The sequence below is a fragment of the Anser cygnoides genome, chromosome 10, assembly GCF_040182565.1.
Source record: "Anser cygnoides isolate HZ-2024a breed goose chromosome 10, Taihu_goose_T2T_genome, whole genome shotgun sequence".
Taxonomy (NCBI): Eukaryota; Metazoa; Chordata; class Aves; order Anseriformes; family Anatidae; genus Anser; species Anser cygnoides.
Window position 1 is genome coordinate 7,393,878 of NC_089882.1, and position 13,079 is coordinate 7,406,956.

Below are 13,079 nucleotides of genomic sequence, written 5' to 3' on the forward strand. Positions count from 1 at the left end.
GTATTATTTTTTTGCAGTTAACGTACTCCAGACTGCACAGCCATGAGACACCACGTTCACCACCATCGCAGCAACGTCCACAGAGACGGTGAGGACTCCATGCCGGGAGCACAGCGAGCTGTCAAAGAACAGGACCTGAACAGATGCAAACAACAGCAAAACAGGCAAATACCGAGATGGGAAGACAGGACAAACCCCACCGCCTCCTCGCCAGCACTGGCGCAGCTCCAGGCACAACCCAGGAGCAGCTGCGGGCACGCAGAGATTGTGGGGTGACCAGCGGCAGGGCTGGGCACCGTGCCTGGCTGCGGGAGGAGATGGCAGCAGGGGCAGCTCCGGTGCAGCCCGAAGTGCTGACTGCCACCAGCTCAGGAGCACGGACACAGCCACCGCCAAGCCGCAGACAGGGGAGCGTGGCTGGGACTTGGGATGCGCACACACAAAAATAAAAACACACCGACAAGATTCACTTAGACAGAAAACGAGTGGCTGACACAGACGTATGTGAAAAACCAAATGCTTTAATCCATCTATCAAGAACAACAGTTCAAATTATTTCATCGGATACATTAATATTGATCCATAATTTACAGTGCTATGGACCATACACAAATTATTGCTGCAGTCAACAGCAGATGAATATCAACATTACAGTACCAAGCATCATAGCAAGAGGCAGTAATTAATGTCACTTTTTCAAGAAATATAGGTATTTATACTATTATCAACATCAGCTTCCCCCCCAGTGCATTTTATGTCAAACAACATAAACATAAGTGCATTATTTTGTGCTTTGTGCTTTCCTCGCGTACCTTCTTTTTGCTTTTACAGGTTGTAAGAGTTAAATATTGCTTCCTAGGCCAAAAGCAGAAAGGAAGAGCTTCGTGGTACTCTGCACGCTCCTGTCGGATGCACGGCTTTGGCAAAGTGAGAACTGGAAGGTGTCCCGTATCCACCCGGTTGGGAAGCCCCCACCGGCCCAGTGCCGCACAAGGCACTGCCATCACGGAGGCAGCCTGTGAAACAACTGCCCACCTCTCTCCACCTCGTTAACCTGCCTCTAATTGCTGTCTCTGCCCCCTAAGGGATCCCCTGTAAAGCATCACGGCGACAGATTCAGTGATGCACACGAAAGGGGGGGAAACATCTCCCGGCACCTGAGCAGCCTGCGTCTCGCAGAGGTGCCCCCGCCGCAGCAGGGACGTTTCCACTCAAGGGGTGAGCAAACGGGGGCTGAGCAGCGAGCAGCCACAGCTGAGCCCTGCGTTCCCCCAGAGCAGTCCCACGTACAGAGAACACACAACCTGCCTGCTGCAGCCAGGGACTTCCATCAAGAAATCCAGCTCTTGATACAACAGCTCGCTTTGAAGTCCCAGCTCGCTTCCGCGCAGCACGGAGCCACAACTCGGAGGTCACGGCTGCCAGCAAGTACCAGTGGTTTCATGCAAGTCTGAAAAATATTGATATAGCACAGTCTACACTTTGATTTCTGAATGACCAGCATAGGCATCAAACCAAAAGCCTCATTTAATATATTCAGTGGTTTTCAGTTACTACACTCACGTGTGCACACCCTGATTTTGTTGCACAATGCTCCAGAGCTGCCCCATTTACCAGGAAGGGTAACATGCCCCTGCCTTACAGCTACAAGCATTTTACAGCCCTGATTTCCTTTACCTGCCACCGCTAGCAAACAGCACCAGCAGAAGCCCATACCTGCACGCTCGGCTTGGGGCTCACCACGGCACAGCTGCCCTGCAGAAAACGCAGCATCCCCTTGCCCCAAGCACCCGGCTGGCCACAGTGCATCCTGCAACGGGCCAGAGCTTCACCTACCCTAGGAAAGACACGTTCCCAAAAGCTGTCCTGGGTGAGGGGGGGAGAGGCATCGCTATCACCTAACTCCTCCTTCCAAAAAAAAAAAAAAAAAAAAGACAAAAAGCCACAACCTGCCGGTTGCATCCACGCCAACGCAGCTCGCTGCTCAAGCAAAAACAGGCGCAGCCAGGGGCAGAGCAACATGCGCAGACCCCAAAGGACCAGTACAAAAAGCCACGGCCCCACCAAACCCCGCGTCCACCGGCGTCAGGAGGAGCAGGGACGGGCACCGGGCACTTCAAGGATCCTTTGGTGGGGAAAACGCCGGCGTGAAAGCTCGGCGAGCCGCAGCAAAGGCTGCAGAAACTCCCGGCACCGTCCTCGGCTGCCCCGTCCCTACCGATTCACATTTAATTCCTGAACACTGTAACCGCCGTGACCAAGGTTTCCTTATAAAGCCTGCCAAACTGGCACTTCAGTCACCGTTTTGTTGCTTTTTTTTTTTTTTTAAAAATTATTTATTCTACATCATTTCCAGTGTAGCACAAAGGAGAATGGGAAGCTCTTGTTTTCTAGACGTAGGCACCATGCTACACTTCACATCCCGCTGAACGCCACCCTGCCGCTCTCTCCTATGTCACACTTCAGTCAGTGCTAGTCGGGGAAGACTACAGCTAGAGTTTAAGGCACTTCATTCTGAAAGAGATATGCTTGCCTGCCACTTGCAAGTCAATTGTAGGCTGCTACTGAGAAATCCATTCAATCAGTCTAGCTCGTTACACCGTATGTCACCTCCGTAAAACATCTAGGCTTGATATAATACAAGTATAACTACCGTTATTGCATAGGACTACACTTGAGTAGATAATGCACCAAACTACTTTTACAACATTGTTGCGTGTTAAAAATTAATAACATTGTTATCAAGTAACAGTTATTTGCAGATACAGTAATTTACTCTTTTTTTTGTTTTTTATGTCAGCCTCAGTGCTGAAATAAAACACAAATTACTATGACGGGTATATTAACTACATAGTTATGTTTCCAAGCATATTACTACTTCTTTTTTGTATCACTAAAAATAAATATGTAAGTTCAGTTTCTCTACAAGTTGTTTTATTACCTAATCTACATCTGTACTCTACCTTAAACGTGTTTAAAAACATTTTCAAAGTGAGACTGTAATATACAAAATATTCTCAAAATCTCTCTTAAAACACAGAACCCTGCATAAAAGCTTCCTTTCAAGTGTTTACAAAGAACGCAGAAAACTTCCAATGAGTTTTAAAAATGTCAAAAAAAATGTTGCAATATTAAGAGGCAAAAATCTTACAAATGAAATACAAATATATTTAAAACAAAAAGTTGAGAATAACTAAGGAATCCATGCAAATCAGAATAAACTGTACATTGCAATTTAAAAAAAAATAAAGCCAATTAGATATGTACAACATAATGTGCCCAGCTGATAAAACATATCAACTTTTTTTTGTCCAAAGAGTGTATACCAACCTATAGTGCTCCTTCTTGGTTTATTGTTGGCGAGCCACCATTGCATGTTACAAAACAAAACTGAAGTCTAAAAGAAAGTTGTACCATGATCAAAAGGAAAACCCAAATCAGCTCAGAGTAAAATTAAAGAGCACTCCGAGAAAGAGACTCACTTCTCCCTGCAATTTCTATTTCATTTTCAGCAACACCATTTTATACCACAATCAACACAATCAGGATGTCTTAACACTTCTCTTTTTTTTGTATTCTGAATGTAATAGAGTGGTTTGGTTTTTTTTTTCCCCTAAACACTTGTCTATAAAGACCAAAGTTTGATGGACACTGTATCTTTAAGGCAGCACTATTATATCAATACAATTACAAATTGGACTTTTTTTTTGGTATCTTTACATTCTTTAAATTTACATTTTGTCTCCAAGTGAATAGGTTGCATTTACAGTTCTATGACTCCCACCCCCCAGTAGAAACAGACTCTTCATTTGTAATTCTATTGCTTTGAGTAGATTTGACCAGTTCAAAGTTCTTGGCGAATCCAGTTCACAGATACTGTACATATGCTGTACAATATATTTGGAGGCATTGGTAGTTTTAAAATAGAATATACAAGTTCCTTCACAAAAAAATCTAAAAAAAATCCTATATATATAATATATACACACACGCACACACACTGGGCTACTGATGAAGCACAAGAAAAAAAATCAAAAAAATTCTACAAAAGGCAAATTATTTCATCTACTGATCAAGAAACAAAGCAGTTTATGAAAGGCGTGCCAAGTATTTGCTAACAAGCATGGTCGGTGTCCTCCATGCTCACACTGCTCCGCCTGCTACTCGTTTTCGATGCTCCGGGAGACACGGAGGAAAGTAGTGGGTCAGTTACTCCTACAGGAGAGAGGGTATCGTCCATCAAGATATCTTCCAGTTTGGATCCCATTTTTGTAGGAACACTGTAAGTGCCGGTCGGTTCAGTCATGTTTCCAAGGTTGTCACTGAAGGTGATGGTACCGTCAGTGAGATCAAGGGTGGTAGTGCAAGACAGGTCTGTGTGGTGCGGCATGATGTCTTGGTTGCAGTTGTCCAGCGCGGGTTCTTGTTTGATGACCCTGTTGACCATATCAGGGGAGCAAAGGCCAGTGGATGGCACAAGGGACAGTCCATGTGCCCGAGCTTGCATCTCAAGTTCCTGTGAAGGAGGATAAAGGAGAAATTAAAAATAATAATAAAAAATGAAAGCAAAATTTGTCGTCTTATGACCTTGTGTACTGTGACTTACAGTTTTCTTCTGTTGGATACGAAGTGTTTCCTCCCTTTCCAATGGTGACAAATGTTTGCACCCTGTACATTTCTACCCTGCAGATTTTCAACCAAATAACATTCTCTTGAAGAGCTGGATAAACGCTACCAACCACGGGTCCTTCACAGTTCTCAGAATCTACCCAGAGATGAAACCCAGTGCCCTGCAGGACAGACACACTGCCCCTCAGGCCCCTTCTCAAGCCAGTGCCAGGGTGGGGAAGCTTAGCATCATGTTGGGGGAGGAAAGCATTTAAAAAGTTGAAAAAACTGAAACAGCAGAAGTGTAGGCTTAGTGCTTTTCAGAAGTTAGGTACAAAAGCACACCATGGCTATACAAGGTAGCTACTTCCTGCCCAGACACTGCAAGGGACATTGCCCACCCTATAGCTCTGGTTAAGAGGAATGTGAAGATGTCAGCCCAAACTGAGCAACACTACTGCTGCAATAAAAACATACAGGAAGGTCACAGGAAGGCTTTAGACTTCACATGCAACTAGGATTCTTTGAATCTTTATAAAAGGCTTAAATCCCACCTTCACGTTTAATCGCAGACGCATTTGACTGAGGGAAGGTAATAAAAGAATGCACTTAAATGTCCTTTTTCAAATACAGCTGCAAAAGAGATGTTTTGCTTCTACTTATGCATTATATTAAGTAATCACAATCACTGTTGTGATTGCACTGTTCCTGGATATTCCTTCCTATCACCGAGGTTGATTAACAGTCTCTTCCATTTCCAAGCTAAGACAACAAGCTTGCAATGGCACACTGCAGGATCAACAGAGAAGGTGGAAAAAGAAGCACTTCGAGCAGCTAATGTGCCAAAATCAGAATACAGAGGAGTTCCTTCATCAGAATCAACATAAAAAGGGAAAAAATAGGTTTAGTTGGGGTTATTTACTGGCAGATGTATTATCCATTATTCCAGGGTTGTTCTTTTTGTTTTTGCCTTTTTTTTTTCATTGAAAAAGGAGCCAGAGCAGATGGGTAATGCAAAGAAAGATGAAAGATGCTTAAAAAGCAATCCGACTTCGCTTTGAAATACCACTGCTTGATGTTGCTCTGCAGAAGGGCCGTGCTTCTTTATCTTCTCACTCGAGCAAACAGATTGCTCAGCGAGGTACAAGAGCTACGCTGAAGCTCATGCCAGCCTGTTCTATTTTAAATCTGTTTGCTGCCAGACTTGACTCTCAGGTATTTCGAGCTTCATTATCTGCTCTGTGGATTAACTGGTTCAGGGCTCTCCTGTAGCCAGCCCTGCGCACAGCAACACGCAGAAGGGCTCTGCTGATTGCACTGCAAGTGAGCACTAACACGGGAGTATCTGGGGCTCACAGTCCAGCAGCATCCCTGTCTCTGTGTTATGTGTTCTTACACCCAATTCTATGTGTTTCTTGAATTAACCTGTTATGGAGAGGGGTGGATATCCAGCTATCCTGGAAAACAGAGTTGATAATAAAAGCTGTACAGGCTTCTAGGATAAGGTTACCTATCCAGTTTGAGGTGGAGGCAAGGGAATTTACGAGAAAAATGAAGTTCCCAGCCTGAAACTGCTGTGTAATACAGCCTACAGGGAACCTGGGTGAAGCTAAGAACGCAACAGCCCATGAGGAAGACAGCCGAAGGAGGGGAAGATATATTCATGCCTCCCTCTGCTCCCTTCAGTGTTGACAAGGAAAACTGTTTTAATCCTACAGTCTTCAAGGAACAGAGAAGAAGAACAACTACAGCTCCTTGGACAAAAAGCATCAACAACAACAAAACCAGCCCAACATCCATAGCTCCTGGTTGTCCTGCTTCAAAAACTCTTGGGGCTCTCACACTGGGGCTGCAGCTGCTCTCAAACTAACCAAAGCAGACTCAACTTTTAACACAGCTGCCAGGAGCCAAATGCTGCAGTGTCTGACAACAATACTTCCCCCTACCCACTTTGACCTGCGAGCAGCGTTTACCCTGCGAACAAAAAGCAGATGACAGACTCCTGCAGAATGACTCCTGCTGTCAGAGAAAAGCTCGGATGCGGCAGACTCCGGTCTGCACAGCCTCTCTGACAGGCAGGGCCTACATTGGTCCCAACAGAATTAAGAAAACCCACAAGCAAAACAGATTTTGTTTGTTGCTGTTTTCAGAAACAGCTTCAGAAGAGAAAAAGCCACTAAAGCTCAAAGTCCAAAAAACTCCACAAGCACAACTAAAGCACAATAGGCAGCTGAACTGAACTTGGTCCAACAAATGGATCATACGTGAAGTCCTGGTTCTGGTCTGGCACGCAGAAAAAAATAGTACCACATAGATCTTTTTTATAAGTATGGCTTGCAACTTATGTTGGCTATAGCAGAACACAACCAGACCAGCCACAAGTGCTTTACCAGAGTGTTGAGGAGTTTAGGGACCAGGGAGGAGGGGGCAGAGGAGGGCATCTGGTTATTTTTTGGTGTGATTTTATTTATTTTAACTAATGGATCCTGATAATTCTGGAAAAAATCTGCAGACATCTCAGTACTGGTCACTATTAATTAAAATGGTGGCTCCGACTAACCCAAATCCTTATAAAAAAAGCTTCAGTTGCATCTATTTGCAGCCACACACTCCAACATCAAGAGCATTTGCAGGTTATGTATCCACAAACCTGTATTCTGAGCAGCAGATGCCTGTTGGCATGTTCCAATTTCTTCTGTCTGTTCTCAAGTTCCTTTGTGCGTTGCTGTTCTCTTTGAAGCTTACGAATGTAGTCCACTGATGCTTTCAGAATAGTTCCCTTATTCCAGCGCATATCCCTTCAAAATCGACACAAAAGGCAAGGTTAAGGCTCCCGTGGGGACTTCATGCTGCAGTCAGTACCTTTAGAGCAGCAGCTGTGATTCCACCCCACGTTATGCAACAGCCAGCTAATACAATATTCCTTCCAAGCTGATGAAAGCGGGAGGCTTTTGAAATGCGCTAGAGGGGGCCAGAGCACAGCTATTGCAAGGCAGCGAGCATCGTCCCAGCTGAAGGACACGGAGCCCAGGCGCTGCTCAGTCGTGGTTTGGGCTCCCCACAGCCCTCTGGGCCAGAGGGACAAGCCCCTGCCTTCTGCAAGCACTGCAGAGACTGAAGACCAAGGGCTCCTTTCATTGCCTTCTGCGAGGCTGCACAAAAACCCCACGAGACACCGCTCAAGTCATCTTGCTTGCTATCTGGGCGATGCCTGATTTCAGCTGGGTAATTAAAAGACTGCAGGGGAACTCGAATTCATAAAGGACCTTACAGGAATTGGTGTTTCTGTGGGAGGAAGACCCGAGGCCCTTCAGCTCCCAAGCAGCAGCAAGCAACAGTCCTCCTGGTGGCACTGTGCCACAGCTGCGTCCCAGCGGGACGAGAAGAGCCCAGCACAGCAGCGTATTTGGATGCTTTAAGCTTAACTCTTGCTAAAAATATAAATGCCGTGTTGCAACCGAGGTGTGACCTTCAGTGAGGGGGGTACAGGGCTTCTATGTTGCCTCTCCCACATTATTCCTCCAGCACACAGAGGGTGTCTGCATCGTCTTCTCCCCTATGCTGACTTTTTTTAAATAAGGAGAAAGTTCAGCACAGAGTATCCAGACCAAAGATCCACCCGTTCCGCAGGCTGATAATATGTAACGTTACTTTGCCTTAGAGAAAGCTAAAGAGCCTCTCTAAAGAGTATTTATGAGTTAAAATAGGGAAAAGTCTGCCCTGAAGCCTCACTGGGCATTGACTCACATTCAAGTGACATTTTCAAGCTCCAGAGCATGAGAGGGGTTCCTTGCTATTGAACCCACATTAGGTAAATGCTAAGACAAATCGGTAACACTGAAATTACCTAAAAGAACTACAATGTGCCTTTCTGGGAAATTACCACAAACACGGCAAGTTATCAATTTAACAGACACAGACCTACAGTCTTTTTTCTTTATTTTTCTTGGAGGGATGGACAATGTGATGGTTTCCCAGAGGAACTGCCCTCCATTTCTACAAAAAGAAGGATCTGTTCTGTCTTGCCAAGCTATGACATCTAATAAATTCAAAGAATCACTTAGCAAGACAAGCAGCTATGTAGTCAGCTGAGCAGCTGGACTAGACTAAGCGTTCACATCCTGACAGCTCTGTTGCTGGTACGGCGGTCACTCGTAGCATCAGCCCCAACGCTGCCAAAGCACAGGGCCCTAACAAGATGCTGAGCTGCTGCCGGGGTTCTGTAACTATTTTGTGACAAAAGTCATCAAATTGAGAACCTTCAAGCATTTTTACTGCTATGGAAAGCCAACATCAAAAAAGAAAACTCGGGATTTTATGATTTTCTCTCCCCTAAGATTTCTTCTAAAAACAACCACCACCCCCCTCCCTTCCACAGACCCCTGGGCACATCATACTTACGGGTCATTTGACTTGGGTATCAAAGTGCCAAGTTCTTTTATACGATCATTAATATTAAATCTTCTTCTTCGTTCAACTTTAGGAAAAACAGCACAAATGTTACAAGTCATATACACTTAATTACAAAGTATAAAGCTTTTAATTAAAGATTTCTTTAAGTGCCTTTGAAATTGTTGCCTGAAGCTTAAAATCTAGTGATGTAGTAATTTATTTTGCTCTCCTACACATAGAGGCAGAAGTTTCTGTCTATGCTTTAAAAATGTGGGACTGTTGAAGTGGCAAGATCTAAAGTGAGACTCTAAAAATATGATGGCTGTGTTAGCACAGGACTCCAATAAAAATAATGAAGTGTTTGTCTTCCAAGGGGAAAATATCACAAAAATTTGGAGACAAAAGCTTATATGCTCAGGGAAATCCCAAAGCAGGAAAAGGGACAAAAAGTATAGGCACGTTTATATGTATTCTTTCAGATGCAACACTTTGAGTACATAAAAATAATCAAACCTACATATCAGCTTTCTTGCATTAGCTTTTCATGTTATTACAAAAGCTTACGGAAAAGGCTTCTGAATAGCTCAATAAATAAAAGAACATCTTTTTTCTATTAATACAAAAGACTCAAGTTGTCTTTTGATACTTAAGTCATAAGATGCTCATTGTTTTATTTTACTTTTCTAAACTCAGAAATGAGCGCTCCTTTCAAACTGGAATTTATAAAATTGCCACACTGAGGATGTGCACTGGTGTTTGAATCATAAGCTGACCACCTACCTTAAATTTTAGTGGTTTTGTTCTGTTTTGTTTTTAAAAAGCAAAAAATCACAAGGTGAATTTGTTCAAAGCAATCGGATGAGATGTTGTTCCCAGTAATTTTACTGGTAACATCACCTTTGAGGGCATACTTCCAAGAAGTCCAGATAAACAGATCATTACTTGGAATTAGACCACCTAGACCATTTTGCTTTTTTGGAAAACAGTTTAAAATTGAAGAGTAGATTTAAGTATACACTTAAGAGTATTAGAGGTATTTGATCTATGGCCATAACATAATGAACCAGTACTACATGAAGTGGCTTATTCAGATTTAAGATGCTCACATTCCAACACTTAAAAACAACTATAATCATTATTAAAATTGGTGTAAAAAGTGAAGAACCAAACTTACTCAAGTTATGATTGTCTTTCTTTTGCCTCTCCTTAGCCAATGCTCTTGCTTCTGACTCTGTAGGAAAAATACATGCTGTGCATGTGAATGAAGTAATTAGAATTAAAGTAATTCAAACGACATTTCAGTTTGTGAAACATTTGTGAAGGAAGCCTGATCAGCAACTGGCAAACAAATCATTACAGCCTTTCCATAAAGTGAGAAGGGCCCGTCACATAAGCTGCGTTTACTGAAATCCAGAGCTGGGATTCAGCGTTACCCCTGTACCTGCAGAGCTTTTGTTCCCACACTTCCTATGCTGACTTTCACGATGAGAACGTTTCCCACGGAGGCCCTGATTCAGCAAGGTATTTGAGGACAACAAATTGCTGAAGTCCAACATACCTTCTCCTACGTACACATGCAGACAACATGCTTATGTACCACACAGAGGCTGAACCAGAGGAACAACATGCTTACTGCATTGCTACCTGCACAGGATGTGAAGCAGCCAGGAGTCAGCAGCTCTGCTCGCTGGAATTGAGACTATGTCCTTTTGTGGCAACGTGTGCACATCACCACGGCACTCAAGGTACGACTTAAGTGACCTACTAAAAATGCTGTGTTTTCCAGCTATATTAATTGTTCCCATTATATCAAAAAAGTTTTTTAAAAAATCAACACCTTTATTGGCAAATCTCCTCAGATCACAACTATTCTTAACTTTGGTCCACACATTTATTACTCAGACTTCAGCACATAACAGTTCAGGCAAACACATAACTAAGCTTGTTATTTTCAGATCTCATTTGATCTTACATCTCCCAAACTATTTCAAGTACCTGTTTGTTCTATCCATATTAATTTTGGGGAAAAAAAAAAAAGTGAGGCGAAATCCTTAACCCTTTCCCTGTTGCACTTAAATTACAAAACCAGCAAACATTATTTAGTTTTGTAGTAAACCAGTGAGGACAAGTGAACCTGTGATCTATTATCACACATCCCTTTGTGGGAAGAAACCCCTTCACTCAAACAAGTTTATTTTCTGTATTTTCTTCTTCTTATGGAATATGGATTATGTCCCATGCAACCCACAGTAACTGGTGATGAGGGTTTGTTTCCCTTGGAGTATGGGAAGTTACTCCAGCATTACGTGCAGTATAACAAGGCATAACCTTCGTAATACTAGGCTCCCAAAGGATCCCCCCCAAAAAAGCTTGAAAGATTATTTCACGTCTTAATGAAATCTGGGCTTAGTCTGACATTGCATTATGAAACAGATACGAGGTTTGTAAGGCCAAAAGTGATTGAAACTGCACTCCCAGCTGAGCAGGATTCCCATTAAATGCTTCAGTAACTACAGCTGACAACTCACAACTATCATCAGCATCAGATGCTGGATAACAGACTTGATTTTTTTTAGTTCTTTATCATTTTGATATTTATACAGTAGGATGGAGAAAGCAATATTTAAGTCTAGCATTTGTTAAAAACCTAACTCTCTTCAACCTAGTTCCAACAGCAATATCAAGAAATGGAGAACCAAAAGCTTTACCACATTTGTACATTTAGAGATTAAACTCCAGCCTCTAAATAAAACTTCTGTGAAAAGAGGAAGCCTTTCCTACCTAGACTTCTGTCTACAATAACATACCGATATTAAAAATCACCGTTTGCTGTGCACTATCAACGGTCAAAGGCTTGGCTGGATCAATGTCAAAGTGACTGCTGTTAAATTTGACTTTAATTCCTAAACTTGTCGTAAGTTAAATGTACCATATATGTTTAAGAGAAAAAGCATTTAACTAAATTGGTTGTTTACACGTGAAGGTAGCACATAGACATTTAGCTTAGTTCAGATCTATTTTGACTTACTGAGGACTTCTGTAAGACCACTTCATTCACTAATTTCCCCTCTTTCTGCCTTCTTTGCCCAACGTCTTACACAATCACCTGCAGTGAATCCACCAGCCTAGACACGTGGCAAGTTGAGTGTTTAGCTTGCAGTCTACAGCCACTTGTAGCTTTCTGTAACTGAGGCAATGAAGCTGTCTGTAATGTAGGACCCTGAGTAGATCTCATCCCCTCCCACCCTCCTCTAACATAGTTCAACGTGCTGTTGAAGTTTTTCTTTCTCTAGAACCCACAAGTCATTTTGCACTTTGAGGATCTTCCTTTGGTGCAGAGCTCAAATTCTGTGCACTCATACAAAATGCAAATATCCACCAGCTCAGAGTTGTGGCATTTCCTCCTGAGAAGCTCACTCCTGGGCTATTAAAACTGCTCTACTTAAAACTAATTCCTGTCCAGAACCTGCTTTGCAACTGAGTCAGCCTGTGAGTTTTCACAACAGAAAGAAGAGAGACAAGAAAGAAACTACACCTCTACCAGGTCAGCACAGTATGACTCTCAGTTGGGCTTAAGAGCAATCATTTCTGGATATTAAGATGATTTTGTCATTGGTTCTAGAACGAATCTCCATTTGTTCATTTGCGGACATTCTTGCCTTGTATATGTACCCTACATGTGGTTACATCCTTTCATCTACAAGTGAAGCAAAACAGCAAAAATAAAACAGGCTTTAGAATACGGAACTTCTCTTCTAAGCCTTCAAACTATTTAGCTTTTGTATGCACGTGCTTGAGAGGGAAGGTTTTTAATGTTCCCTTTCCCTAACTCCCACAGCTTATTCAGATGAGACCAGCTTCACTGCTGGAAGCACTGACACGACGAGCTTCAGAAGATACTTCATTTTCACCTTGATTTAAAACAGTATCTTTTCCATGCCTAATTTTACATTTCATAGAGTCTTGATGCCCAGATTTCATATTACAAGTTTTGTTCATTATAGTGCTCCCCTACTAGAAGAAAGCCTCAACACGCAGTGTTCCTCAACATGAATCCCAGAGATACTCCGGATGTCAAG

The 13,079-nt window shown here is 42.8% G+C and overlaps 1 protein-coding gene across 8 annotated transcripts in view; it reads right to left on the reverse strand.

Annotated features, from left to right (window-relative positions):
* Positions 1-501: 501 nt before the first annotated feature.
* The window catches only part of MITF (melanocyte inducing transcription factor), a 100,150-nt gene continuing 87,572 nt past the window's right edge, over positions 502-13,079 (reverse strand). For 5 of the 8 annotated variants that reach the window (XM_048070431.2, XM_048070448.2, XM_013180281.3 and 2 more), the window contains 4 exons: positions 10,175-10,249; positions 9,010-9,085; positions 7,259-7,406; positions 502-4,516 (listed from right to left, as the gene is read on the reverse strand). In XM_048070431.2, coding sequence (XP_047926388.1) covers positions 4,115-4,516; positions 7,259-7,406; positions 9,010-9,085; positions 10,175-10,249 — 701 coding nt within the window. In that variant the 3' untranslated portion in view covers positions 502-4,114. The remainder of the gene's footprint in view (positions 4,517-7,258; positions 7,407-9,009; positions 9,086-10,174; positions 10,250-13,079) is intronic. The other 3 variants (XM_048070437.2, XM_048070455.2, XM_013180278.3) reach the window with 1 other exon arrangement.